A 26887-nucleotide genomic window follows, 5' to 3' on the forward strand; every position below is an offset into this window, starting at 1 on the left:
CCGTAGGGGAGGGGAGGTTGGCGGTACTTAACCTGGTCGAAAGAAAATGTCATGAAGGGGCTTTGCGAGAACCGAGAAACAAAATAGCAGCGCTTCCTTCCGTTCTAGAGCGGAAGGCGGAAGGCTATGTGAGGAGGAAGAGCCGTGGGGAAGGAGAGGTTGGCGGTGCTTAACCTGGTCGAAGAAAATGTCATGGATTGGCTTTACGAGAACCGAGAAACAAAGTGGCAGCGCTTCCTTTCATTCTAGAGCGGAAGTCGGAAGGATATGTGAGGAGGAAGAGCCGTGGGGGAGGGGCGGTTGGCGGTACTTAACCTGGTCGTAAGGAAATGTCATGGAGGGGCTTTACGAGAACCGAGAAACATAATGGCAGCACTTCCTTCCGATCTAGATCGGAAGTCGGAAGGCTATGTGTGGAGGAAGAGCCGTAGGGGAGGGGAGGTTGGCGGTACTTAACCTGGCCGGAAGAAAACGCCATGGAGGGGCTTTACGAGAACCGAGAAACAAAATGGCAGCGCTACCTTCCATTCTAGAGCGGAAGTCGGAAGGCTATGTGAGGAGGAAAAGCCGTGTGGAGGGGAGGTTGGCGGTACTTAACCTGGTCGGAAGAAACCGTCATGGAGGGGCTTTAGGAGAACCTAGAAACAAAATGACAGCGCTTCCTTCTCTTCTAGAGCGGAAGTCGGAAGGCTATTTGAGGAGGAAGAGCCGTAGGGGAGGGGAGGTTGGCGGTACTTAACCTTGTCGGAAGAAAACGTCATGGAGGGGCTTTCCGAAAACCGAGAAACAAAATGGCAGCACTTCCTTCCGTTCTAGAGCGGAAGTCGGAAGGCTATGTGAGGAGGAAGAGCCGTAGGGGAGGGGAGGTTGGCGGTACTTAACCTGGTCGGAAGAAAACGTCATGGAGGGGCTTTACGAAAACCGAAAAACAAAATGGCAGCGCTTCCTTCCGTTCTAGAGCCGAAGTCGGAAGGCTATGTGAGGAGGAAGAGCCGTAGGGGAGGGGAGGTTGGCGGTACTTAACCTTGTCGGAAGAAAACGTCATGGAGGGGCTTTACGAAAACCGAGAAACAAAATGGCAGCGCTTCCTTCCGTTCTAGAGCCGAAGTCGGAAGGCTATGTGTGGAGGAAGAGCCGTAGGGGAGGGGAGGTTGGCGGTGCTTAACCTGGTCGGAAGAAAACGTCATGGAGGGGCTTTACGAAAACCGAGAAACAAAATGGCAGCGCTTCCTTCCGTTCTAGAGCCGAAGTCGGAAGGCTATGTGAGGAGGAAGAGCCGTAGGGGAGGGGAGGTTGGCGGTACTTAACCTGGTCGGAAGAAAACGTCATGGAGGGGCTTTACGAAAACCGAGAAGCAAAATGGCAGCGCTTCCTTCCGTTCTAGAGCCGAAGTCGGAAGGCTATGTGAGGAGGAAGAGCCGTGTGGAGGGGAGGTTGGCGGTACTTAACCTGGTCGGAAGAAAACGTCATGGAGGGGCTTTAGGAGAACCTAGAAACAAAATGACAGCGCTTCCTTCTCTTCTAGAGCGGAAGTCGGAAGGCTATTTGAGGAGGAAGAGCCGTAGGGGAGGGGAGGTTGGCGGTACTTAACCTTGTCGGAAGAAAACGTCATGGAGGGGCTTTATGAAAACCGAGAAACAAAATGGCAGCGCTTCCTTCTGTTCTAGAGCGGAAGTCGGAAGGCTATGTGAGGAGGAAGAGCCGTAGGGGAGGGGAGGTTGGCGGTACTTAACCTGGTCGGAAGAAAACGTCATGGAGGGGTTTTACGAAAACCGAGAAACAAAATGGCAGCGCTTCCTTCCGTTCTAGAGCCGAAGTCGGAAGGCTATGTGAGGAGGAAGAGCCGTAGGGGAGGGGAGGTTGGCGGTACTTAACCTTGTCGGAAGAAAACGTCATGGAGGGGCTTTACGAAAACCGAGAAACAAAATGGCAGCGCTTCCTTCCGTTCTAGAGCCGAAGTCGGAAGGCTATGTGAGGAGGAAGAGCCGTAGGGGAGGGGAGGTTGGCGGCACTTAACCTGGTCGGAAGAAAACGTCATGGAGGGGCTTTACGAAAACCGAGAAACAAAATGGCAGCGCTTCCTTCCGTTCTAGAGCCGAAGTCGGAAGGCTATGTGAGGAGGAAGAGCCGTACGAGAGGAGATGTTGGCGGTACTTAACCTGGTCGGAAGAAAACGTCATGGAGGGGCTTTAGCCGGCCCCATCGTGCTTCCGGTGAGCGCTCCGACCACGCGGCAGGGAGGAGGAAGTCATATCCAGCGAGGTATTACCTATCGCTCATTTTAAATCCTCCCGTTGTTAAGCAAAGCAGTTCAAATTCCCATAAATAAACTGCGAAAGGACTACTAGTAGAAATAACGTGCTTTCGAGACGTCATTCTGGTTTCCGATCAGAGGGTTTGCCTCAACGGGCGGCAATAAATTGAATGAAAAAGTAACTCAAACCTCTGATTAAGGATTTTTTGCTTGCGGTTAGATTTGCCACCATTCGGCATCTTTACCAATCGTATTTTCTCGTACATTTCAAGGATATTTTAGCGATTCCTGAATATCAATGATTCAGGTGACGAATTTATTACAAATAGCTTCAAATATATGACGGGATACTGAGTAACAAAGCGCAGCCCCATCTGCTCAGAATGCAAGTTTTCTTTTCACATACTGTAACATTTAGGTTTATTTAAAGATGGTCCAGTACATCAGCAGCATAGGTGGTCACCGTGCATCATGACAGGCTCAACGCAGCCATTTTTTATTGAAAGACTGTGGCTATCGTTTAATAAACGCCAAAGGTCTACACGGTGTGAAGAAAAAATATTCCCCATCGGTCCACTAAATTAAGTTCGCAATAAGAAATTTCATCTTATCGTTAAAGTAAAGGATAGATTATACCGCAGACTTCCAAGTAAAGATGCTATTGCGTAAAGATACTACGAAAAAATTTGTAGCAAAAGTACGAAGCACTTAGCTGCGACGTAGAAATATCGTGCGGTGAAGCTTGCTTAGCGTTGTCCGCGAGGAAGAAAAAATTGCTTTCAATACATTTCTGAATGAAACAATTTGCCTGAATGATATGTGGATTTCCGATGGCTCGAAACGCGGAGGAGACAATTTTTAATACAAAATATTCAAGGCATACTATTCGATTCGTATTCAATTATTCGCATTGTCCTTTTATTATAAAAACCGCAGCAAATTCTTTAGTTTATCCAGAGCAACTTAACTACCACATACAGATAAAAAACACCCCTCGTCAGCAAGCCTTGTTGGCAACTGAATACTCCTATTTTTATTTTGTTATTGTTTTTCTATATTTCCAATTACCCAATAGGCCTATTTTTGTGCTATCTATGGTGATACACCACAATTATGATCTCTATGACAGGTCTTGCACTTTAACCAACTTTTAACACACTGGCGTTAAAATAGCAGGAAGTGTTTTCAATATGAATATTAGTTTAAGTAGTATCCATATCAGGTTTTAGACTCTCGACCACTCGTTACCCTCAGCGCTGTGGCACAACAAATTTTGGCTATTTCGACAAGTTTAGAGCACTAGAGGGTTTGCTTTCCCTGCAAGCTTCACAAAACACGTGTTTTGGCGTTACGTAGCTAAAATTTGTAAGGCTACAGTGCCGAGAGTTTATTTTCGAAATTCTAAAAAAGTTATATGAATATTACTTGCAGTAGGCTACACGCCACTCACTAAATATGGAGACTAACCGACATAGTTAAAAATTTACCTCCTCGATATCAGTTAATCAGCCAACTGGTTAGTACGTCGTAACTCTATTCTGATACGCTACACAACTGACACTTTTATGCCAAAAATACGCGCTCTTCTATCTCAAAAAGCTTATCCTTAAAAATTGCAGAACATTTTAAGTGAAAAAGTCGTTATTTTTCGCCCTGTTGTTTGCCGTTACACTTTCTTTGCAGGCGTACGCATATAGAAACGTTCTTGCTGGTCGACGTTTCGCTACTTTTAAATTAATGTGTTTGTCAGCAAGTTCTTTTTTGTTGCTATAGCTGCATTACTGTAGCATTTCGAGCCTTCAGCGTGGCGGCGCGCCACCCTGTGGGTGCGCCTCCACGCTGTCACGTGGTTGATCACGTGGATCGTGACGTGGTAGGTCACATGACCAAGTTCCACTCAGCCAGCTGTTGCTATCGCGTCACTCCAGATTTAACAAGAGCTATACCACTGCCAATTTTTTCCTTAAAGAAAAAAATTCCAAAAATTCCAAAATTTGGCGAAATATATTCCAGAGTCATCTACAGCCAATTATAAGAGTAGCGCTTACTTCCACCAGTAAAATGCCCAAGCAGTTTCAGGGCAAATAAAATTCTGCGAAATAAAAAACGCCACCTCAGTAGCGCCATCTAGTTAAGGCAGCACTAAGTACGAACCACTCGAGCTAGAAAGTTTTCAGTCATATGAAGTCAAGTCATGTCAAGTTTTTATTTTCCTTTTATGGAAGGTGGGGGGGACAAAAAGCAGTATCTGAGGAACTTGACAAGGGTCCCTTCAGCCTATAGGTTGGCTACACAGCAGTTTCAGTACCGAAATTATTACATGAAAGAAAGAAATGTCTTATAAACATAACTAATTTACAAGTAGAGTAGGATTGTGTGCAAACAGATGAATGTAATTACAGTATACAAATACCCTGGCATGCACGCTTATACATAATTACAAGATGACCGACGAGAAGTTCTATTACTAAAAAAACGGTGTTGATCTTAATACCAACGTAGCAACATCGACATGCCAGCAATAATGGGAGATGAGCATAATGACGAATAGGTGGAAAAGTAAAACATATACACTTAATATAGTTAGGCGTGCAATGCTCAAAAAAATTTTGTAAATTTAATATACATTCCCGTGTTAAATTACTTAAATACCTCGAAACCTATTTCTGTTGCATTCTGGGCGGTTCTGTTCCGTCCCGAGCAGTTGCAGACGGCTGCAGCGCAGCTTGAGGCCCCCTTGTGCCCAGAAGCATCATAATCAAAAGTGTACGTATCACAGAACGGGCTGAATTACTGTTTACACTTTGTTGTCGAAGCGAATTGAGTCATAGCGAAAGGCAACGACGATAGACGTAAGTGGCAATCCTGCCGAGCAGAACAGAAACGACTGCTTATTTCCTTTGAGCGAACGGCTCTCGCTTGAATAGAGGCCTGCATGATTTGACGCCAAGTGCGCAAAATCTGCAATGCTGAAAACTGCGTGCTTACGATAATGCTATTTTTTTCCGTTAGCTTCTGTGCATGCGCATTCGGGACACGTTATTCCGCTAAGCGCGCAATAACGCATCAACTTTATGTTAATGCTTGTCTCTCGGGGCACGTAGAGCTTTTATTAGGGAGTAGGAGGCGGTTCTCATGAAAGGCTAAATTTCATCTAAACATTACCACTGTTTGGTTGGAGCTTGCGGAAGACTTTCTGCTGGGGTGCAAGATCTTGTCCAGTGTATGGCTACCTTGCAGCCATGCCTGTGCTGTGACGCGAAAGTCCTGCCGTAAGTTCATACTTGAATGAATCTTACTTCCTTATTATTGCGAGGAATTAAGAATTACTCGAGTTCAATTTTTCTCCTAGAGCCTCTGCTAAAACTCAAAGTAGCTCCAAGGAATGTTCATTGTGAGGATTTGTCGTGTTTACATAATCTTTGCCTGCCGCTTTTCAGGCTATATTTTATAAACATCGAGAGTCGAGGATCAGGAAATTCACCGACTTCCTCGTTTCGGTACGTTTTATCAAGATGTCAGCCCTGGAAGACATTTTTGAAAAGAGCCTTCTGCGACTGAGGATGAAAGAAGTCACAGCGGCTTTCCACATAAATATTTTGGAAAGTGTTCTCGACACTATTTGGAGTGCATCCAGCTCCATGGTAACTATCAGACGCCATCACTTTGCGAGCGTTATTTTTTGTGCGTGACATTTTCCAACATGCCACAGACATGCCCAGCCGCCAAAATTTTGTCATATTTTCTTAACCAAAAGACAAATTATGGACATTTATTGAACCTTGCAGTACAAAAGAAAACAATAGGCGCAACTCTAAGAGACAAGACGTGAACAGAACTGTCATCATTATCATCATCGTGACTGTGCCAACTGCAGGATAAACGTCTCTCCCATAAGAGAGGCCTAGCTGAAATCGAAGACTGAAAATTTACATTGCCAGCGCAGGTAATGCAGGTAAAAAATAGCCGATAATCTTTTCGCGCAACGGAACAGGGTCAAAGAGAAAGTAAACGCAGCAGGGGTCGCAGAAATTGAAGTGTCTAGATGAGATTAGGATGTTTGCAGGGATAGGGTTGCCGGAGTTGGCCTTGCACACGGTTCAAGTGAGGTCAGTGGGAGAGGCTTTTCTTATGCAGTGAACGTAAGTGAAATAACAATGCTGATACTGTTCCTGCTGATGATAATCATAGAACACAGGCTCTCTGGCTAAGCATGGAGAGTTGGGCTAGTTGGTCGTTTGTAACACTATGACTCGTCTTTCGAGTGCACATAAAAAAAAAACGGACAGTGGAAGAGCATACACCACGGACGCTCTGACCTCTGTGAGACATTGTTTTACCTAGGGCGGAAAGCCATAATGTTACGAAAGTCATAATAATGAGACGAGATGACTGATGGCAATGAGATCATTTAATGGCCACTTGTCTAGCGTGAGCGCTAGGCCAGTGGCCATAGAATCATCTCATTGTCATAAGTCATCTCATCCTTCGGCTGGCCGCCACGTAACAATATGTATAGTTTTCTTGAGGTATTAGACTGGGGATTACGACCAATTAATACCAGTATAAGGAAACATCGTAAATGAAGATAGTCGTGATAACTAGTAATCTATAACGGAAATTTTTTAACTTTATCTTTTAACTGCTGCAGTTATGCACCTGGTTGTAATTAGAGATTTGTAGCTGGCCGCCGCTAATATCCGTATAAGGTTTTCGAATTTCGAAATCCCAATATAGTCGCTGTAGGGGCGTAACAATTTCTGGCTGCCCTGGAGCTTGATTACCGAATTGGCGCTGCTGTATAATGGTAGCAGGAATGCCCGTCAGCAGAAGTTACTCGGTGGCCACGTGTCCAGTCGTCGACAATAGGGGTGGTCTTCGTTTGGGGCACTGGGATGATACTTGTCAGGGATTATATGTTCCTACCGCTGCAAGGGAACTGAAACCATGGAAGGGGGAGGGTGGGGGGTGGGAGGCAGGATTGAAAGTACTGAACAGCTCCAAATTCTTTCTGGACTGCTCGAAAAAAAGTTTATTTATCGCATTTTTCTTTCTTTGCTTCCTTCGGCTGCTGGGCTCTCTCCCCTTCACTTCAAGTTACCCGTCATTTTGCCCTAAGTAGACGTATTCCATAAAACACTTCCACCGCCATGCTTCTTGTTGTAAACTGCTGCTCTTTTCAGAGACTGTTGAACATTACTTTGGTTTTCTCTATACTAATTTTCTCAAAAAAAAACCCAAAGTATCCAGGTAATTTCTGCCTTCTTTAAAAATTGTAATAAGTGACATGGTACTAATATATCTGAGATCTATTACTCTGCTTCTAAACCACGCCCCTGAACAAGTTATTAAAATTATCAAAGTTCTCTGAAGTCTGCATTGCAGGCATAAAGACAAGCCGTGTTGACTGGTGTCTTTAGTGTGCCTGTACTCGCAGTACATTGCATTTATAATCTCTGAGACTTAGGGACAGTTCACATGCGCATCCTCCTCATCAATCCTCTACTGGACCTACCTTGCATTGACGGTTCAGTTGGTCGACCTGTTATATTTTGTGTCCAGCATTTTGTTTTACCTCGGGTCATGTGGAGCTGACAGCTGTGGTTATTAAATGGGGCAAGTGAAATTTATGATATATGAAATAGTCCTCAGCGTCACCAGGAAAAAAAGGAGCATATATAAAACTTTTGCATAGCAACCCATAGCTCACACTTTCTAAGCCAAGAAAAATTAACTTCGCATGAAACCTAAGAGCTTCGGCAGTTTCTTCGTTAGTGAATCTTAAATTGCAGAAATGTAAATAACTATATAACTTTATAACTACATTCGCTACATAGAGTATTATAAAATTAGGACAATTTCTGGACGTCGGAGGACGCTGAAACTGCGTTCACATTCTATGGCAGCATGCCCAGCATTCTTGGACAATTATTTTGGATATTGGAATATGTAAAGCACTGTTATGAAAGTTTTGACGGTAATTGTCTTCTTCTGGTGCATAGCAAAATCTTTCTTTTAAAATTTTTCCGTCGCTCGCACTGAGCAGTTAAGTCTGCCATAGCAAATCAATAAGAAACATTTTTGACAATAGCACAAATGTTAGTAGCCAAAAAATGCAACCTGCCGACGAGAGATCTGCTGATATATCTATTGTTATAGTGAAATCTTACAATATACGAAAAAATTGCTTTAATAAATGGTTTGCCGTTGAAAAATGCTTTTGTCCAGAATTGCTCGGTATGACTAAAATCCGCAGCAAATTTTAAAAAATATCCATGATGTACGAATCCTATTGTGCGCCCCTTAAAATTTTAGGTCGAGTTTTCGTGAGGGTTAGCTTTTGTAGCGAGTGACCTTCAAGAAAGCTTTCTATCCTCCTGCAGCGCATAGTTTGGCCTTGTTTTTGTAAAGAAATGAGAAAAAAAGGTGCCCATGGCATACAGGGACGAATCGATGTAGTTTTGCATGCAGAAAAAACTTTTGACAATTTTGCAGCCTCTTTATCAGGTTATCAGCTGGGCGCTGGAACTCAGCTGACAAACATGCTGTAGTAATTGCTAAGTGATTCGCCTTGAGTAGCGCTGCGAAAGCTAAATTTCATGCGCGCTCAGAGTGCGTGCAAGCCTGCCGCCAGTGATGCAAGTTCTGCTGATAACCTGTCTTCAACTTGTTCTACAGATGATATTGGGAGCCTTTTGGGCTATCTCGTTTACGCATACCGACGCAGTCTTCACCCCTGGTACCATGTACTCTTGTGTATACGCCATCACACTTGTGGACGTGTTCATGAACTTCACGCCGCAAATGATCCGGCTGCTGAGACCTGTGAGTATCGTGAGTTGAAAACGCCCAGGCGATGACAATGCACTCTTTGTAAAACACCCTTTAGATGGGCAGAATATAAATGCCATTCCTCTTTAGAAGAGGGCTTTGTGTAAAAACAAAAAAAAAATACATTTGGAAATGACGATAGAATTGTTAATAAATCAGCAGTACTGAGTGCATGAACGATTTAAATTAATGACAAATAGAAATAAATACTAATCTTAGTGAGCACGGTGCAATTAATCCTTTTTGTAAAATAACAAAAAATGTTTAATTAATCGACTGCTCACGCATGTTAAAGAAAAAAACCCACTGTGAAACAGGACTAAGCTTGTAAAACCAGGATTTTTTGTAAAGGCAAGGCAAGCGCAAGACAGCAAACATGAAAATAGTTTCCCGGAAACAGAAACCAGCTCCTTGTTTGTTTGTCGTCTCGTGCTGGCCTTGTCGTTTGAAAGAACGGATAAACTAGTCCAGAATAACGCATTTCGAATCTCCTTTGCTGCTCTTCTGCTTAGCCTTGAAAGTTCCGCATGACACTGCGGGAAAGTTTTGTTCGCTGCCTTGTTTGACTAAGCCGCGGCGCCGTGGCTATTGGAGGGTGTAGCATTCTCAAATAAAGGGATCGGAACGATTGTAAAAATCGTGTGGCACATGGCCTTGGGCTTCAGTCGGCCGCTTTCTAAAAAGGTCGCTGTAGGCTGCTGTTCGAATGCTGAATGAACTAGTTCTCTGCACTGCACACACGTCACCACCACGCACTGACTCTTCTCCCTCTTGCTTTCTCTCCTTTCCTGTTGATTCTTGTTTCTATTTACTTGATTTAGTCGTCGAAATGCCGATTCAAGGTTCGGCTGGAGGGGCAGCTGTTCACCGGGTTATTTTCATATACTGTGTGCGGCGCCATTGCTACGTTTATACAAGAAGCGGTAAAGTTTAAAAGAATGGTGTGATATGGTTTATCGGGTTTAACGTCCAAACGCGATTCAGGCTATGAGGGACGCCGTAGTAGAGGGCTCTGGATAATCTCGACCACCTGAGGTTCTTCAGTGTGCACTGACATCGAACAGCCAACGGGCCTCTAGCATTTCACCTCCATCAAAATGCGACTTCCGCGGTCGGGATCGAACCTACGCCTCCGAGTCAGCAGCCGAGCGCCGTAACCACTGAGCCACCTAAGTAGCTAGTTCAAAACTATGATAGCCAATGCTATGAGGGACTATGAGGGCCAAGGCTATGAGGGACGATGAAGGACTATGAAGGCTATGAGAGACTATGAGGGACTATGAAGGCTCTGAGGGCCAAGAAAGAGCTGAAAACAGACACCTAGCTCGGTTTAAATTTAGGCTAGGAAGTAGGAAGCCGCCGCGGTGGCGTAGTGGTTATGGCGCTCGGCTGCTGGCCCGAAAGACGCGGGTGCGATCCCGGCCGCGGCGGTCGAATTTCGATGGAGGCGAAATTCTAGAGGCCCGTGTGCTGTGCGATGTCAGTGCACGTTAAAGAACCCCGGGTGGTCGAAATTTCCGGAACCCTTCACTACGGCGTCCCTCATAGCCTGAGTCGCTTTGGGACGTTAAACACCCATAAATCAAATCAAATTTAGGCTAGCAGGTATCACGCACTTGTCAACAGTATATATTAAGCTGCTACGTGCCCCTTAAAATGTATTTTGGAGTTGTGTGTGGTGTTTTACATCCGCAAACTACACGTTAGCTTTGAGGGAAGCCGTAATGAAAGGCACCGAGTTTCTTTAGGCCACCTGGGGTTCTTTAACCTACGCTGGCATCACACAGCGCAGCAGAATTTCTTTCTTTTTTCATTCCAGCTTTACAGAAATGCGACCACTCTGGGTGAGATTTGATTCGACGGCTTTGGGATCAGCAGCAGAACGACTTTGCCAGTAAGCCGCAACGGCAGAGAGTAACAAAATGGAGCCAACAAATTTTCGTTACCTTCTAACAAAAGCTGTGAAATTAATTATGCGGTAGGCATGTGGAAGCATACACAACATATAGCCAACGGGCAAGTAGCTGCTCGCTATCAGAACCTTGGTCTTGTTCAGCAAATAAGGGGTTCCGACTTCTCAGTATTAAAGGTGTGTCGCTTTTTGTTTTGTATCGTTAAAGGCGCTTCGCAGCTGCAGAAGGCTGATGGCGTTCTTTGCTTCTGAAGAGTTCTCTTCAAACGTGGATGACACTAGGCTGAGCCGACAGCAAGCCGGTATGCCCATCGTAGTTTCTTACCTTTTTTTCATGCTCCGTATTTTCGATACGTTTTGTTAAACCCTTTGTTTGGTCTGTACCGCCCGGAATTAAAATGAAATTTCATATCGAAATTTCATTTTAATTCTGGCGTAGTATTTCGCCGAAATTGTGTCGTTCATGTGCCACATTTCAAATCCAGCCTGTAGTCAAGCCGACCTATGGCTTAATTGGTGGGTACCATATAACTGCAGACAAATCCCTGCAACTTCGACTACTGGCTTCGGTGGTTACATCATAAAGATTACTGCACAATATTTCACTTGGTGCACCCTAATACTCCCGATACTGCTATAACTAAGCCAACAGCGGCATCCTGCATCCATGCAGCGACCAAAATTCATGTCATTTTATTATTAAGCAATAGGTAAAGCGAATTTCTGAAGGGCTTGGGAACTGTTCAATTGGCAATAAGAAGCAAAATTCCCCGATCTCTTGGATTCCGCTGGTATGAAGGAGCAGCAGTGATAGCAGAGCCCTTCGGTGCCATTTTTCTGCTCATGAATATTCCCCGCAAATTTGGTACGGGGACAGCAGCTGCCGCTAGGGGCACCCCCGACCGACTAAGGGAATCAAGGTTACGCCGTGGCTGGCACTCAACGACTCACGTCGCAGCTGATAAATTTCCTTATATATAACTGCGACTGATGGCAGTGTCTTTCAAGTGAGGTTACGTGCAAGACAGTGGTGTGGAACAGATAATTTAATACTAATTGGCGGCGAAATCAAAACTTGAAGAGAAAAGGGTGGCGACAGCAAACGGATGCATTTTATTCTGTGCTTTACAGACACTTTAAAAGGACGCTCCTTCCGGGCTTCACTACTGCACATTGTTAGGATTTCGCCAGGTCACTCTCATACAAACGAATTCAACTCGAAGCGGAAGCGGCCGCGCTGAAATACTCCGTCCGACAGCTGAATCGATGCTCTTCCCCAAAGCGCCCTTTGTAGAACGAGAAAGGGAAACGTTATGAGAAAATACTGTTGGAGTGAAGCTGCTATCCGAAAGCCGCGGGTGAAAATTTCACTCAATCCTTACTATATACGGAAAGAGTTCGGACGGAGCGAGTATGCAAACTTATGGATAACTCTATGCGGCGCGGAAGTTCAGCGCCGGCCACTGGTTTAACTCGCGTGCAGTGTTCCGTTTCAAAACGGAGGCATTTTTAAAGGCATATGTTGCGCATTACATGAGGGACTGGTGCCCGATCCGCCTCGCGTAACGGAAGCCTTTGTGACACTTAATGCTCTATTGCCCACATGGTCAATAATGCTTGCATGCGCCAATTAGCGGGCGCTTAAAAAACAGCGCTTGCTTCTAAGCTCAGTCGTTTGATATTTTATGCAACGACTTGCTGTGTTTTTTATGGGGATAATGGTATGACCATAATTATGCACTTCGAGCAAATAATTTTCGTCGCATATACATGTTTTTCGCGGCATATATGCTAGCTGTAATACGAAGTACCATGCCTGTCAAATCCCAAGAAGTTAGCTTTATTTTCAGCGTACCAGGATAAGTAGACGTATGAAAGTTACAAAGCCAACAGTTAGGGCCTACCTTTTCTGCCTTTCGCCTAGGGCACGATGTGACAATAAGTGTACTGCACCATCCTGGCACACTTCATGCAGTACGTTTCTGGGACTCCCGCTTTTGTTCCATGCTTCCAAATTGTCAGCTTCGCTGACTTCATACTTTGTGGCGGTGGCAGCTGGATGGTGAGCAGTTTTTATGGGTCACGTGTAAAGTAAGAGTTAATCATTTTTATGAAGGAAAGACGTACACCCTGTCAAAGAATTTGCACCTGTCCATGATTTCTCTCCATGCGAAGGAATGTGCTAAGCCGTGCCATTCGCCTGCCATAAGCCATAAAACCAGAAAAAAAGGGCATGTGGCCTCCGGCCTTGAAAAGGGCACCACTGTTCGGAGGCCATTGCTGAGGGAATCTGCTTCTTCGTCGGCGGTCGCCTTTTAGTCAAGCCCGCGGGGATCCGGTATCCACTGAAACACAATACGACGGCCTTTTTCTTCGCCACTTCAGCGATGTCCAGTACCAAAAATAGGTACCAGTTTTGTTGATAAGAAGCATTAGAAAATTTGGAACGCAGGCTTAGAGTCAGAAAACGCACACGTGGCTTGAGGTGACTCTTCAAAGATGTGTCGAATCGCTTAATGCACTAAAGAAAAATCTTCGCAACGGTTTATATCGTATTGATATTGAAAATGCATGAACCAATCGTCTGCTTAAAGGGTGCATGATGCAGGATGTCTCCCTGTCTTCAATTAATGTTTTCGGTAGAGGTGTTTGGCACCGATCCCAGTACCTCTCTCATGTGCTTTGATCGTAAGGGACTGTGGTCAGTTGACTGAAATCGAGAAAATTACAAGATGAACGCTAGACATGAACTCCATTTTCACAAAGAAACGCACACGTATAGGAGCTAAAAACACGTGGCTATGTGCTAAAAATGCATCCACATCAGCTCCGCTTCAAAATTATCACGATTCCTTCCAAGAAAGAGATAGTGAGGGAGGGCTCACAGCAAGTTATCTCTTGGGAGTCAGCAAGGAACACTTCCAGAGTTTCGCGCTCATTCCGAATATCAGTCAACGGGACGACATGTGTTTGCTCGAAGACTATAGCAAGCTTATCCCCACATCTTTATGTGCTGTGAAGTGCTCTGCACCTGGTAGTGCTTCGACAGCCACACTGTGCTCCTTTACTTGATTACGCGACACGAGAAATGCAGGACTAATGTGATAAACTGACCAATGAAGCATTTGACACATGTCAGTGGAGTTCTGTTAAACACATTGGAGCTGGATTTTACATCTGGCGCAACATACCTTCCTATGCGAACAAGCCCAGCTTTCTGCTTCGACTACGACTTATATTCTCTCTGAAGTCCAGAGCAGGAAATGGGAATAGGCAGGGCATGGGATCCAGAGTGTAGACTACTGAAGGATCCTTGGATAACTCAGTGGGCGAGGACTGGCAAACGTCGCGAAGCGCGACAGAAAACCAGCTGCGTAGGTGAGATTAGGAAGTTTGACAGGACAGGGTAACCACACCTGGCCCGGGACAGGGTTCCTCAAAGATCAACGAGAGAGGCATTTCTCATGCAGTGTACACTGTTAAGATGATGATGACGATTGAATCAACCTGCAACGCTCTTCTATTATGCAGGTGGGGAAATTATATTGAAAGACTGTTCATTTGCTTGGGCAAAGAAAGACAGTGACATGCGCACCCCTACTCTCACTGGCATCAACCTGCGCCTCAAGGGTGGTTCCGTGACCGGCGTAGTCGGCGCAATAGGCAGCGGGAAGTCTTCACTTCTGTCTGCAGTTGCTGGTGACATGAGGTGTTTGAAAGGTGACATCGCGTTGAACGTGAGTACTAGGAAAAAAGTGTGTTATGCACGAGCAATACTCCTGCCGGATTTGAGAAATCTGAGCCAGTATCAAAGCTTAGCGCGCCTGCGACATTGAAAAAGAGCTATTGTGTGAGAATTCTATGGCTTGCTATTTCACTAACAAAAAGTGAAAGCAACAGTGTCTTTAAACTAAGCAGCTCGGCTTATCAATCTAGGCATTTTTAGGCAGGGTAACCGGCAGGCCACAAAGCCCTAGTTCGTGTCAAATACTTCTCCTTTGGGATACACAGATATATAAGCATGTGCGAGGATCAAGGACCGAGGGTGAACGTTCTGCAAGCAGAAAGGTGAGTTCTGTGGAAGTTTACTGAAAAAAAAAATAAATAAAAATTGATCAAAATATGAAACGGAGTTGTACAACACAAAGCAATAACACACTGTATTTTTATATTTAAAAAAATTAATCCATATTGACCATAAAATGTAAAGGTATCGTACAAATAAAAAAACAAATATCGTGCATTATTAGAAGGAGAAGATTAAAAAAGGAAGGCATCTAAAAAGGTTGCGTTTAATACTGGCAGTGCTTTCTGAAATAGTGGGGGTAAAAAATAAGCTCAAAAATTTTCAGGTTTGGCGTGACACTTTAGCAGACTCATTTTTTAACGCAATGAACAGATACAGCTGGCTATTGTAATTAGTGTCGGCGGCAACTTATCTCCAAGAAATCTGTACACAAGAATAAATATATAATGAACGACAATTTTTGAATCGCTCACCATGGAATAAGACGCTGTGGTTATGTAACGGCTTTCGTGCACTGGGGAAAAATGACGGAAAGCTGTAATTTGAAGGGTGACGTTTGTACGCTTTGCGGATACAGTGAGTGAGTCAGGCTCGGAAAGAGCACGTCACAGGCGCGCTAATGTGTGACGCGCATTCGAAGGCGTGGCTAATACTCTTTATGCTCGCGCGGTTACGGTTTCGGTTGTCTGCGGCCCCAAAATTGCTTGTGCTGATCCGACGAAGAGAATAACATTTCGGAAAATCTAAAACTTGATGTGGATAGCATTTACGACAAGCTACATGCCTGTACATAGATAAACAGTTAAACATAAGGCAGTTCGAGGAACATAAATGATTGAGAAAAAGAAAGAACGTTCGGTAACAGTTATGAGTAAACCATTATTTCATTCATTTTTAGTTAACCACTAATTATTAGTTAACCAGCCTGCTAGCAAGCATATCAGCTGTTTTATAATGCACAGCACCGCTAACTATTCTATGCGCACAAAAAAGGCGCTCTTCTAATTTAAAATGCCTATATTTTAAAGATTCCTGACAGTCTTATTTAAAACACCTGTATATCAGCTATTAAAATAAAGTTAAACGATCAAAACAGATTTTGGAGGCTCCAACTGCTCCTTAGTAAGCAGCCTGCGCAGGGGTACCTTTCTAAAGGTGATATCCCAGGGCCTGCTTCAAAGCTCAGTGATGCATTGCCGAAAATGTAGTACTTGGACGGGTCACAACATCAACAGCAGTGATAACTGTTTACGTATTTTTCTCTTCACTTCTGCCGGTTCGCTTGCAAGCCGCCAGTGATCAACAGCAATAAATATTACCTTGCCATCTACTGCAGGTTGGCACCATGTCAGCGAATATCCATTGCACATAGTTATCCCTCTCTGGCGACATCATACTAGCAGAGTTCGCTTTTCCCAGGGCTCGACTGCTGTTCTGCCTCAGCTGCCTCGAGTGTTAAACATGACCATCAGAGACAACATAACCTTCGGAAGGAAGTTTGACAGCGCGTGGTACAGAACTGTCGTGGAAGCTTGCCAGCTCGTCCCAGACATTGAAAGTTTGCCAGGAGGCGATCTGACGCAAGCTGGTGATCAGGTAATTATCCCCGTTTAACGATTCACTGCGAATAATCGAGTCTTTTGCAAAGGAAAACAACAGAGCGTCTTGTAAAGCAACTTTTACCATCATTTAGACATTGGTACTGCTGAAGCACTTTATTTCAAACTGTTACGCAGACTAAAACAAAGCGTAGTGTCCAGAGCAACAAGCTGCCATTTGTACAGACACTGTATCAACAGGACAAGGACAGAATTTTAGTGAAAGAAGTGCGAATTCAATGTGCATATTTTTTGTGAAACCAAGTGATACTAGCAACAATGGCAATAATCTGTGAAAAAGGAAACAGTAAAGCTGAAAGTGTGCACCGATGGTACGGACGGACTGGCAGGGTCAATCGTTATGTGCGCGTGTATGCCAGGTGCAGAAAGCGTGTGAAGTGGAATCAAAAACATGGAGGGTGCCGGACAAGGACTGCCTTAGAACCGAAACTACTACACACGGCCGGTTTGATCGATTTCAGAAGTCTGACTACCAGTCTTGAGGTGTGCCGGGCTGGTCCATTCGGTAACGTGGCATTAGTGGCCTGCGCGGTCGGCTCTCCATTTTGTTCTCTTGCAGGCAACCAGCACACAGCAGACTGTTCTGTGCTAACTTGCGCTGCGCTAGCTGAATGGCTGCATCCCGCCTAGTAACATTTGTCGCGGAAGCTTCATTCGTAATATCGCGTCCCTAAAGCAGCTCGTCGGCAACAAGCGTCTCAAAGAGGAGCACATGACCGTGATTCAGAGCTTTGAAGATGCCGTGCTAAGGTCTGCAAGCAGACGTGCATAACAAACTTACGCCGTTTTTGTCTGTAATTTTTTAGGCTGCAGTATGTGAAGTCCACATACGACGAGCTTGGGATAGAAGAGGGCAGTATGCGCGCCCATCAGGCTCTTTATAAGTGGGCTCTTAATAGGACTGAATATTGATGATTTGAAATTTTCGCCCAGCCGTGGTGGCTCAGTTGTTGCAGTGTTTGGCTGCGGAATACTAGCGGCACGGGGATCCCGGCCACGACGGCTGCATTTCTGTGAATGCAAATTGCGAGAGATGTCCCTGTGCTGTGCGATGCCAGCGCACGTTGAAGAACTCTATGTGACGATATCAATCCGGAGCCCTCTAATATTCCTTCCTTCCTTCCTTCCTTCCTTCCTTCCTTCCTTCCTTCCTTCCTTCCTTCCTTCCTTCCTTCCTTCCTTCCTTCCTTCCTTCCTTCCTTCCTTCCTTCCTTCCTTCCTTCCTTTCTTCTTTCTTTCCTTCTTACTTCCTTTACTCCCTTCCTTCCTTCCTTCCTTCCTTCCTTATTTCCTAGCTGTCTTCTTTCGTTCTTACCTTCATTCTTTCTTCCCTTTTTCTTTCCTTTCCTTTTATCTTCCTTTGATCCTTTCTTTCATTCTTTCCTGCTTCATTCCTTTTTTTCTTTCCTTCTTTCTTCTTTCCTTTCCTTCCTGCCTTCATACTTTCCTTCTTTTTAGAATCTTTTCCCCCGCCGCGGTGGCTCAGCGGTTAGGGCGCTCGACTACTGATCCGGAGTTCCCGGTTTCGAACCCGACCGCGGCGGCTGCGTTTTTATGGAGGAAAAACGCTAAGGCGCCCGTGTGCTGTGCGATGTCAGTGCATGTTAAAGATCCCCAGGTGGTCGAAATTATTCCGGAGCCCTCCACTACGGCACCTCTCTCTTCCTTTCTTCTCTCACTCCCTCCTTTATCCTTTCCCTTATGGCGCGGTTCAGGTGTCCAAAGAAATATGAGACAGATACTGCGCCATTTCCTTTCCCCCAAAACCAATTATTATTATTATTCCGGAGCCCTCCACTACGGCACCTCTCTCTTCCTTTCTTCTTTCACTCCCTCCTTTATCCCTTCCCTTACGGCGCGGTTCAGGTGTCCAAAGATATATGAGGCAGATACTGCGCCATTTCTTTTCCCCAAAAACCAATTAATTCTTCTCCTTCTCGTCATTCCCTCCTTTCATTCCCTCCTTTTAATTTCCTCCTTCATCCCTTCCCTCAAGCCACGGTTGAGGTTCCAGCCTTAATGAGGCAGGTACGGCGCCTTTCCTTGACCAGTTATTGTTAATATTAATAAATTTATTACTATTTGTAATTGGTGCAGGGGGTACTTCCGCCTTGTTTCTTTCAATTCGTGGTGTTGGAATCTATTAGGCTTGGTGTGAACCATAAAAAATAAATATAAGCCAGTTGAACATGCTCTCACGGTTTCACTACTTTTTAAGTAATGGTCTGAACTAAACTGGCGTCTTTTGTAACCTCTCTGGTTTTTTTCAGTAAACGAATTATACGACTGGAAAGTTTATCACTATATCTTCATCAAGATATTCTGAATAAAAACGTAACTGATTTTAAGACCCATCCCCCAAAAAAAGGTTGTCAATAATTTACAACAAAAGAGACAAGGGTACAGAAAAGACAGGTTTTTGCTCATTGTCGGAACATTAGTATACTTGCTTTGACGAAGAGAAGACCGGAGACTGTTCACGATGGAGACTGAAGACTTTTATACTCGTATTTACAAGGTGTATAAACAGGTATCGATACAACTTCCACAATGTGCGGATAGCCTAGCCGACCACCTAAAGTTGATTGCCGGCAGCCACCCTGCAGCTGCAGCTACCTCAACGTATTAATTGATTGATTGAGAGTCCTTCATTTTGAGACGAAGACACAAGGGCACTGTGGGGGGAAATGGGAAAAGAACGTTAGTGACACTCGAACTCTGAGTCACTGTATCGTCCATTTTGCTATTGCTGGACCTGCTCAGAAGAGATTTGGCCGGCACACTTACACCGCCCTGATCAGGCCACTTTGGCTCCCATATTCAGCAAATAAGAGCTGTGTGTCGGTATACGCTAGCAGCCCAGTACGATAATCTATGTGGTGAAGTGACTGCGCGGCCGTTCTCCTGGTTTCAAATGCAGTGCATTGCGAGGGTAAATAGGTAAGGTCCGTGTGGCAGTGGAGCCCGCACTGAGAGCACGTTACGCGGTGATGTCGGGCAGTCACCATTTTGCCAGAGTATATGCGGTATATGCGGAGTCAGCATAAGCCTTATTGACGAAGACCTCCGAGCAACGTGTAAGGTCGGTCTTGCATGAAAAGAGGAGCGGCGTAGTAAGTTCTCTGATGCGGGAACGACTTGAAGTACGGAGAGACGCACGGACAAAGTGCATGGTAGCTAATGAAGAGATCGCGTTGCTTAGGAGATTGTACGGCTTTCCCCTGAGGGGTGGGGGTAACGAAAAATTGATCGTCCCAACTGCGGTAGCAGCAGCTGCATGTGCCGCCATATGGCCCCTGGGCACACCAGCATGCCCCGGTATTCAAATTATTTCAATCTGATTACCAACCTGTGCATGCCTGAAGAGAATGTGTTGGACGGCCGTGGCCATGGCATCCTCCGAGGCAGAGTGGATGACTTCTGAGTAAGCAGCTTGTGAATCAGTTAAGACTGACTGGTTTGATCCCAGCGTTTGAGAAGGATGCAATGGCTCCTTAGATTGCGAGCAGCTCAGCGTGCATGGGGCTACTGGAAGGAAGGTGGCACATGTAAGCCCCAGAGTACACGGAGGTATGCGTACAAAACCATGCCATTCGAGCTACGTCGCCAGAGAGAGTTACATCAGTGTAGATGTCGAGGGTACCTGAGGGCGCATCCGCGAGCTGACGCGTTGCAAGTAGCTTAAGGAGGGGTACATTGTCGAGAGCTATGGGTTGACGAAATCCCCAAGAGCGATCGGTGTATTCCATAGGGGTAGAGACTGAGTGGGGAGGCATCGTGATGTCGCTGGAATTCGCAAGCCAGACGGGGCCGGCCTTGTAGGCTATTTTCCAGGCGAATGTGATGTCGGATGTTGCCCTCGCGGATGGTATCCTGCACTGGTGGCAAGGCAGCGCGTTCAATTGCAGGTACCTTGGTGTGATTAGGGAGCCAAGTGGTGATTTGTTGTTTAGACCTGTGAAGGCTTTCGAGATTTTTGATGTCGGTGAGAGAGAAGGAATATATCGGGGGGGGGGGGATTATAAGATATTTCCCACGGCAACAGCCATATCTAGGGTGCAACAAGCATGTTGTCTTGCTCCTCCCATCTTGCTAGACAGGCGACCTACTGTGTGCAGCATGGCCGGCCATGTCTCTTGTAATTTGGGCACCCACTTTTGGGGGCTTGCACAGCTCGCGATAGGCAAACCGAGTACCCTGTATGTACTGTTTTTTTTAATTTTGCAATACAAAGATTGAGGTCCCAGTACTGGAATATCACAAAAATGCAAAAGGCCCCTTTGGAATAGGGTTTCATTTCGAAAGAACTATACTAACAAAACAACACTACCTTTTTCTTCGCGTGCTACAAGAAATTCCTAACGTTATGTCTGACACAGTGATATGCACTGAAGGACTTAAGTACTGTGGACCCCGACAATATAGATATTCTGGCCTTGCCTAAACCTTACACATTTGCGGTTTTGCTGCAGCGATTTCTCATGGCCGTTGCAATTACGCGAGATGTATCTATACCTGATACCACTAAAAAATGCAGCGGCAGATGCAATTGCGTATCCTAGGAGGCGCTGCGTTCACTAGCGCCGGCCTCTTGTCATTACTTCACGGTTAACCACCATGTACCTGCTCGTGTGCAATCGTCTAAGTGGTTGACGAGTGCAAGGCAGTTAACCACGATGTCACGGCAATAGGTCGACGCCGCTTTCTTTAGGGGCATTTAAAGCTGCTTACTTGAATTGCATGCAGCTTTAACGATTTTTACGGCATTTCGAAAAATTTACTGAAAAGCTGTGAAAATGGAACTGCTGCAGGGGGAAATGCTCAGCGGCGGACAGAAGCAACGCGTCGCCCTCGCGCGAGCTTTGTACTCTCGAAGCGACATCTACCTCTTGGACGACCCCACAAGTTCTCAAGACATTGGAGTCAGGCAAAGGATTCTGAGTCGCATTCTTGGGCCAGGTGGGATTTTATCTGGCAAGGTGAGGTGTTTCAGCAACATTCAGTAGAAGCACTAAGCTTTAAGAAGCATTCCAATGTACAAAGTGCATTAGCTAACTGCGTGTAAGGAGGCTCGTGCAAGAAAGTTGTCATAGAAAGAACGGCGCAGATGTGGCAGCTTGCGAGTGTGCTATAATCAACAGTGGAAGCCGGTTCATCGGTTGCAGGACGTCACGGCCACCTACAGGAGTGGAGGCGGTTGTTTGAGCTAGAGTTGTCTTTGTTGCAGCCTCTATTTTAATATAAAACCTCAGAGTTTTCGCTATTTCAACTAGCGTAATGCAAACTTACTTGGTTATAGATTCGTACTTGTGGACCAATCTCATTTATTCCTGCCTTAAGCTGAAGGTTGTATTGTTTTCTACATAATTCTTTTCATGAGGAGACCGCAGAAATGGAAGCGCGCCGAAGTTTCGCTTTAGCTCTTGGCTTGACAACTTACAGAATGTTCAATTCATTTGGTACATATCACAACGGCAACAAATGACTTAGACTCCGTAGATTGTTACAGTGAGTAGATTCTTACGGCGAGATCCGTTTTACAAAACCACCCCTGAGCCAAGCTTCAGAGTAGCTGGGCGACAAAGCTGGCACGATGCAGAAGGCATTGCTCAGTGTTGTGCTTAGGCTCCTAATTTATAGAAGTACAAATAAGGAATTCGAACTAATTATGTAGTTACCTTAACAGAAAGTGTTCTGCTGTTGCTGTGAACAAATTTGGCTGAATATTTAAGCGTAAGTAACGCACAGTGCTTGTGCACCTTTTGCGCGTTTTTTTTAAAAACATCGAGGTAAACTCGCGCCTTTCTTCACTGGTTTTCTGCATTGCTTGCCTTTCTAGGGCGTTTCAAAGGTGTCTGCTCGGGTTGGCGTACTCTCCCCGTATTCAAACTGAACTAAGCCGTCATATTACATTAGCAGTTCTTTTTTCTACTTTCAATTATGACAACCCTGTACTGTAGGGTTCAATGCTGCGCGAAAATGATTTTAATCGCCTGGTCTTCCTACTCGCTACGAAATCTGAGGTAAAGAAAGGTGACACCAATCATTAACGCGACAGTGCTGCAGGCTCGATGTACTCGTTTGAGAACCATGCACGGGAGTTTTTAAAGCGACAGTTTTACTAAGGCATGCTGCGCGAGTTTCGCCAACCGCGTCGCTTTCACCTTCAACGACCTTTAGCGCGTGGCATGTGAAGCGGCGGCGAAACCGACGAAGAGCGGGAGCTTCGAAAGCAAAGGAAAGGCGCGTAACTGGTCCCCTGGGACAGTGGACACCTCAGTCGCGCTTTAACCTGTACGTGGCGGTAGTGACAGGTGTGCGCTGCATGCGTTGGCATCGACAACGTTCTGGCAGAAACGCGGCACTGAAGCTATAGGCCATCGGCGTTCGTTAATATCGTGTTCATTGGCGTTGACGTACCTCAATCGCTCTTTGAAGTACGTGACGATGGTGAGAGAGATGTAGGCTGCATGCATTAGCGCTGTTGTGGCAGACACGCGGCACTGCAGCGATATGCCGCTGCGTTCATTGGGTGACTAACTTCTCGCGATCAACCATTTAACTGCCAGGGTGGCAGGGTGAACGCACTGCCTATCCAGTGTGCGGAACGCACTCAGCGTTACAGACGCCAAGCCACGTCCATTGCCTGATACACTACAGCTTTCGCTCTCTAACCAGGTTTAGCGACGATTCAGCCGCAGCTGATTTTTTTTTCTTGAATTTACAGAACATAATAAGGCTTGATTTTTCAGAGATTATGCCGCTTACAGCGAATGCCTTTATTTGAAATTCTATGCCATCTTATTACAAAACTCTCCAAACAAAGAAAAATCAGGGAAAGGAAGCCAAATGTTGGCTGTTCAGTCGAAGGTGATAGTTCGCATGTCATATCGTTGGTGCAAGAAATATCAGCCATGCTAATGTGGGAAGTTTAAAAGGATACGCCATATCTTTAGCAAAAAATGACGCTTTTTACAAAATATCAAAAATGACATAAGAAAGTTTTGATTTTTAGTTTTTTTCCCCGTGCGAAGGCATCAAACTGTAATAACGGACGGGAAACCTTTGCGCCTTAACAAAGGAAAACTTTCCCATAAAAACACTGAAAACTGATGCTTTGCTATGCGCCTCCTGATGAATTCAGAAACATGTTTCATGTTTTCTGGAAACAATTTATGTTAAATATTGTGCTGTGCAAGCTACCACTGCTGTGCACCAACGTAAGCGTCGTTTTTTTAGCAGCCACCACGGGCTTTCTCCTCAAGCCTCAGGCTCACTGAGAAGCCAGAAATGATACGAAAAAAGAGATGCCGCCACCGTCTGGAAGGCGTTGAAGTAGCGAGCATTATCTGTTTGGTTTACTAGAATTGATATGAATAAGATTAAAGTGAGGTACCCCAATGGAAATACGAATTTGACGTCTTGGATTTCTAAGGGACGTCACCAATCAATCAGCAATTGGATTGCTATATTGATTTATTGTGGCGGTTGCCATCTTGAATTCCTCGGACTTAAAGAAATTCACGCCGAGAGGAGGTGAAAGCAGACCCCAAGAAATCGAGAAACGTGATTAATAAGAGCTAACGCTCTTAAAAGCTTATGCCGTACCTGTGTTTACATTCCGCGTCCGCCTTTGTCCGCATGTGTACAACATGCCATGTGTACAACACTAGTACGCATGTGTACAACACTGGTAACAAGTGCCATTGGCGCGGCACAGCGGCCCTCGTGTTTACCTCGTGTGACGACCATTGTCGCTAAACGTTAATATCTGGATATGCGGCACTGTTGGAGAGAACACCCGTAGCAATAACAAGTGTTAAAACCCACTTTACATGATTACGATTGATGTGAGACGCAGGACGTGTGCTTTCTACTCGTAGTTGGTGCTAATGAAAGCACCCCACTAACAAGTTTATCGCTAATATTTTCAGACATGCTTGCTAGTGACCAATTGTGCTCGACTTCCATTCCCACTGAAACGATGGATTCTGATGCACAACAAGACAGCACTGTATTTTAATGACTTGAAGAAGCTGAGAGGTCACACTACGCTACCCTTGGAATTATTGAAGGAAACAAAATCGGAGCCTAATTTTGCCGAACCGGTTGCAAGGTACAGTAAAGTTTCGTTCCTAGATGAATAAACATTTCTACAGTAGGCGGATAGGTCTGTGCGCGCAAAGATAAACAGATCTATACGCGATAGACAAGTTGAGCACTAAGTGCTCAGCAGTTTGTGTACTTTTTTGAAGCGTTCATATTCCATGCATATTTAAGTGATGACTTCAAGTAGTGTAATATTGGAAATGCTGAAAGGCTTTCGAAATATCTCAATAACAGGCATGATAAGCGTTTTCTCCTGCAGGCGGGCTACAATTTTCTTTTCGAGGTACCAACCTCAATATGTTGTGTATTAATAAGTTGAAATCGAACAAATTCCTAACTGCATCTCGCAGTATTACGCCTGTACAAATCCCCCTTCGTGCGCTAGAAGCCTTAGCAGGACAGAGAGCTGGGCAGGCTAGTTGCAATCAAGAGCATAACAGCGCGGAAGACAAGGACAAACGAAAAACCAGATAGCACGAGCACTGACTGCCAAGTAAACTTTATTCCACACTTGCATATATTTATACCTGCCCTACAAAGACTAAGCTAACAAACAAAACTTAACAACACTGACCGAGACCTACAACTCCGCAAGAGCACCCTCCGAAAATCTGACTTCGCGGTTGTCATGTGTTAATGACGGTTTGCTGAGACACAAAGAACCACACTTACCATCGGCAACCTGCGTCCCATCTCGCTTACATCCTGCGTGGGCAAGGTGCTGGAGCACGTGGTGGCCAACCGGTGGCAGGAATACCTGGAGAAGGAAGGCCTCTATCCGGACACGATGATCGGCTTCCGACACGGACTCAGCACACAAGACGCCATGCTACAACTAAATCAAGAAATCATCGACAACAAGACACAAGACAGCGAAGTAATTCTGGGGCTCGATCTACAAAGCGCATTCGACAAAGTCAAACACTCAGCCATATTAGCACAAGTATCACGACTCAACATGGGGGTAACGAGCTACAATTACATCCAAGACTTCTTGACCAACCGCACGGTGGAACTGCACGCCGGAGACCTCAGACTCCCCGAACGCAAGCTCGGTAGCACGGGTACCCCGCAGGGTTCGGTCATCTCGCCGTTGCTCTTCAACCTCGTTATGATCGGGGTAGCGAGGGCAGTAGCGGGGACCGGCGTCCGGCATACGATCTACTCCGACGACATTACCCTGTGGGCGGCCGGCGGCACCGACGCCAGCATCGAGCAACAGCTACAAGCCGCGGTTACCGCCATCGAGCAGCACCTTGACGGCACCGGCCTAGTGTGCTCGCCCGCCAAATCCGAGCTGTTCGTCCTCACACCATTACGACCGGGACGGAAACGCGCTCCCCCTCGGGAGTGCGATCACATCAAGATCATGACCGCATCGGGGCAACGCATCCCCGAAGTTCCCAAGATCAGGGTTCTGGGCCTGCTGCTAAACAAGAGCGGCCGCAACGACGAGACCATCAACAAACTTACCACCAAGGCAATGGACGCCATCCGGCTCATACACCGAGTCTCGACACGACGGGCGGGCATGCGTGAAGACAGTCTCGTGCGCCTCGTCCAGTCGTTCGTGATCAGTCACATCGCCTACGTTGCGGCCTACCTCAACTGGCAGGTCACTGACAGGAACAAGATCAACACGCTGATCAGACGGGCTTACAAGACGGCGCTGGGCTTAACGGAGACCACGAGTACGGCTCGGCTCCTGCAGCTCGGCGTCCATAACACCCTAGAAGAAATAGCCGAGGCGCAGCTCACCGCGCAAATGGAGCGCCTCTCTACCACCAAGACGGGGCGCAGTATACTGACATCCCTGGGTTACAACCCCCGAACCCCCAGCCGGCAACCATGCGAGATCAGCGAGGAGGCGCGGGCTCACATCCATGTGGACCCCATCCCGAAGAACGTGCACCCCGAATACAACCAAGAACGGCGGCAGGCACGGGCCCAGGCCCTCATCGAGAAACACGCCCAAGACCCGCACGCCCGGTACGTGGACGCAGCGGAATACAAACGAGAAGGCTTCGCGGCAGTGGTCGTTGCGGCGGCTACCGGCACCACGACAACGGCAGCGAGCGTGCGGTGCACGGACGCCACAGACGCCGAGGAGGTTGCCATCGCTCTGGCGATCTCCG

The 26887-nt window shown here is 45.9% G+C and overlaps 1 protein-coding gene across 1 annotated transcript in view; it reads left to right on the forward strand.

Annotated features, from left to right (window-relative positions):
- LOC144097923 (multidrug resistance protein mrp-7-like) overlaps positions 1–26887 on the forward strand; it is a 75176-nt gene that overhangs the window by 16010 nt on the left and 32279 nt on the right. Inside the window, exons 4-10 of the mRNA XM_077630523.1 lie at positions 5695–5898; positions 8933–9079; positions 11206–11299; positions 14529–14734; positions 16444–16620; positions 21455–21622; positions 24578–24759. Coding sequence (XP_077486649.1) covers positions 5695–5898; positions 8933–9079; positions 11206–11299; positions 14529–14734; positions 16444–16620; positions 21455–21622; positions 24578–24759 — 1178 coding nt within the window. The remainder of the gene's footprint in view (positions 1–5694; positions 5899–8932; positions 9080–11205; positions 11300–14528; positions 14735–16443; positions 16621–21454; positions 21623–24577; positions 24760–26887) is intronic.

The sequence above is a fragment of the Amblyomma americanum genome, chromosome 7, assembly GCF_052857255.1.
Source record: "Amblyomma americanum isolate KBUSLIRL-KWMA chromosome 7, ASM5285725v1, whole genome shotgun sequence".
Taxonomy (NCBI): Eukaryota; Metazoa; Arthropoda; class Arachnida; order Ixodida; family Ixodidae; genus Amblyomma; species Amblyomma americanum.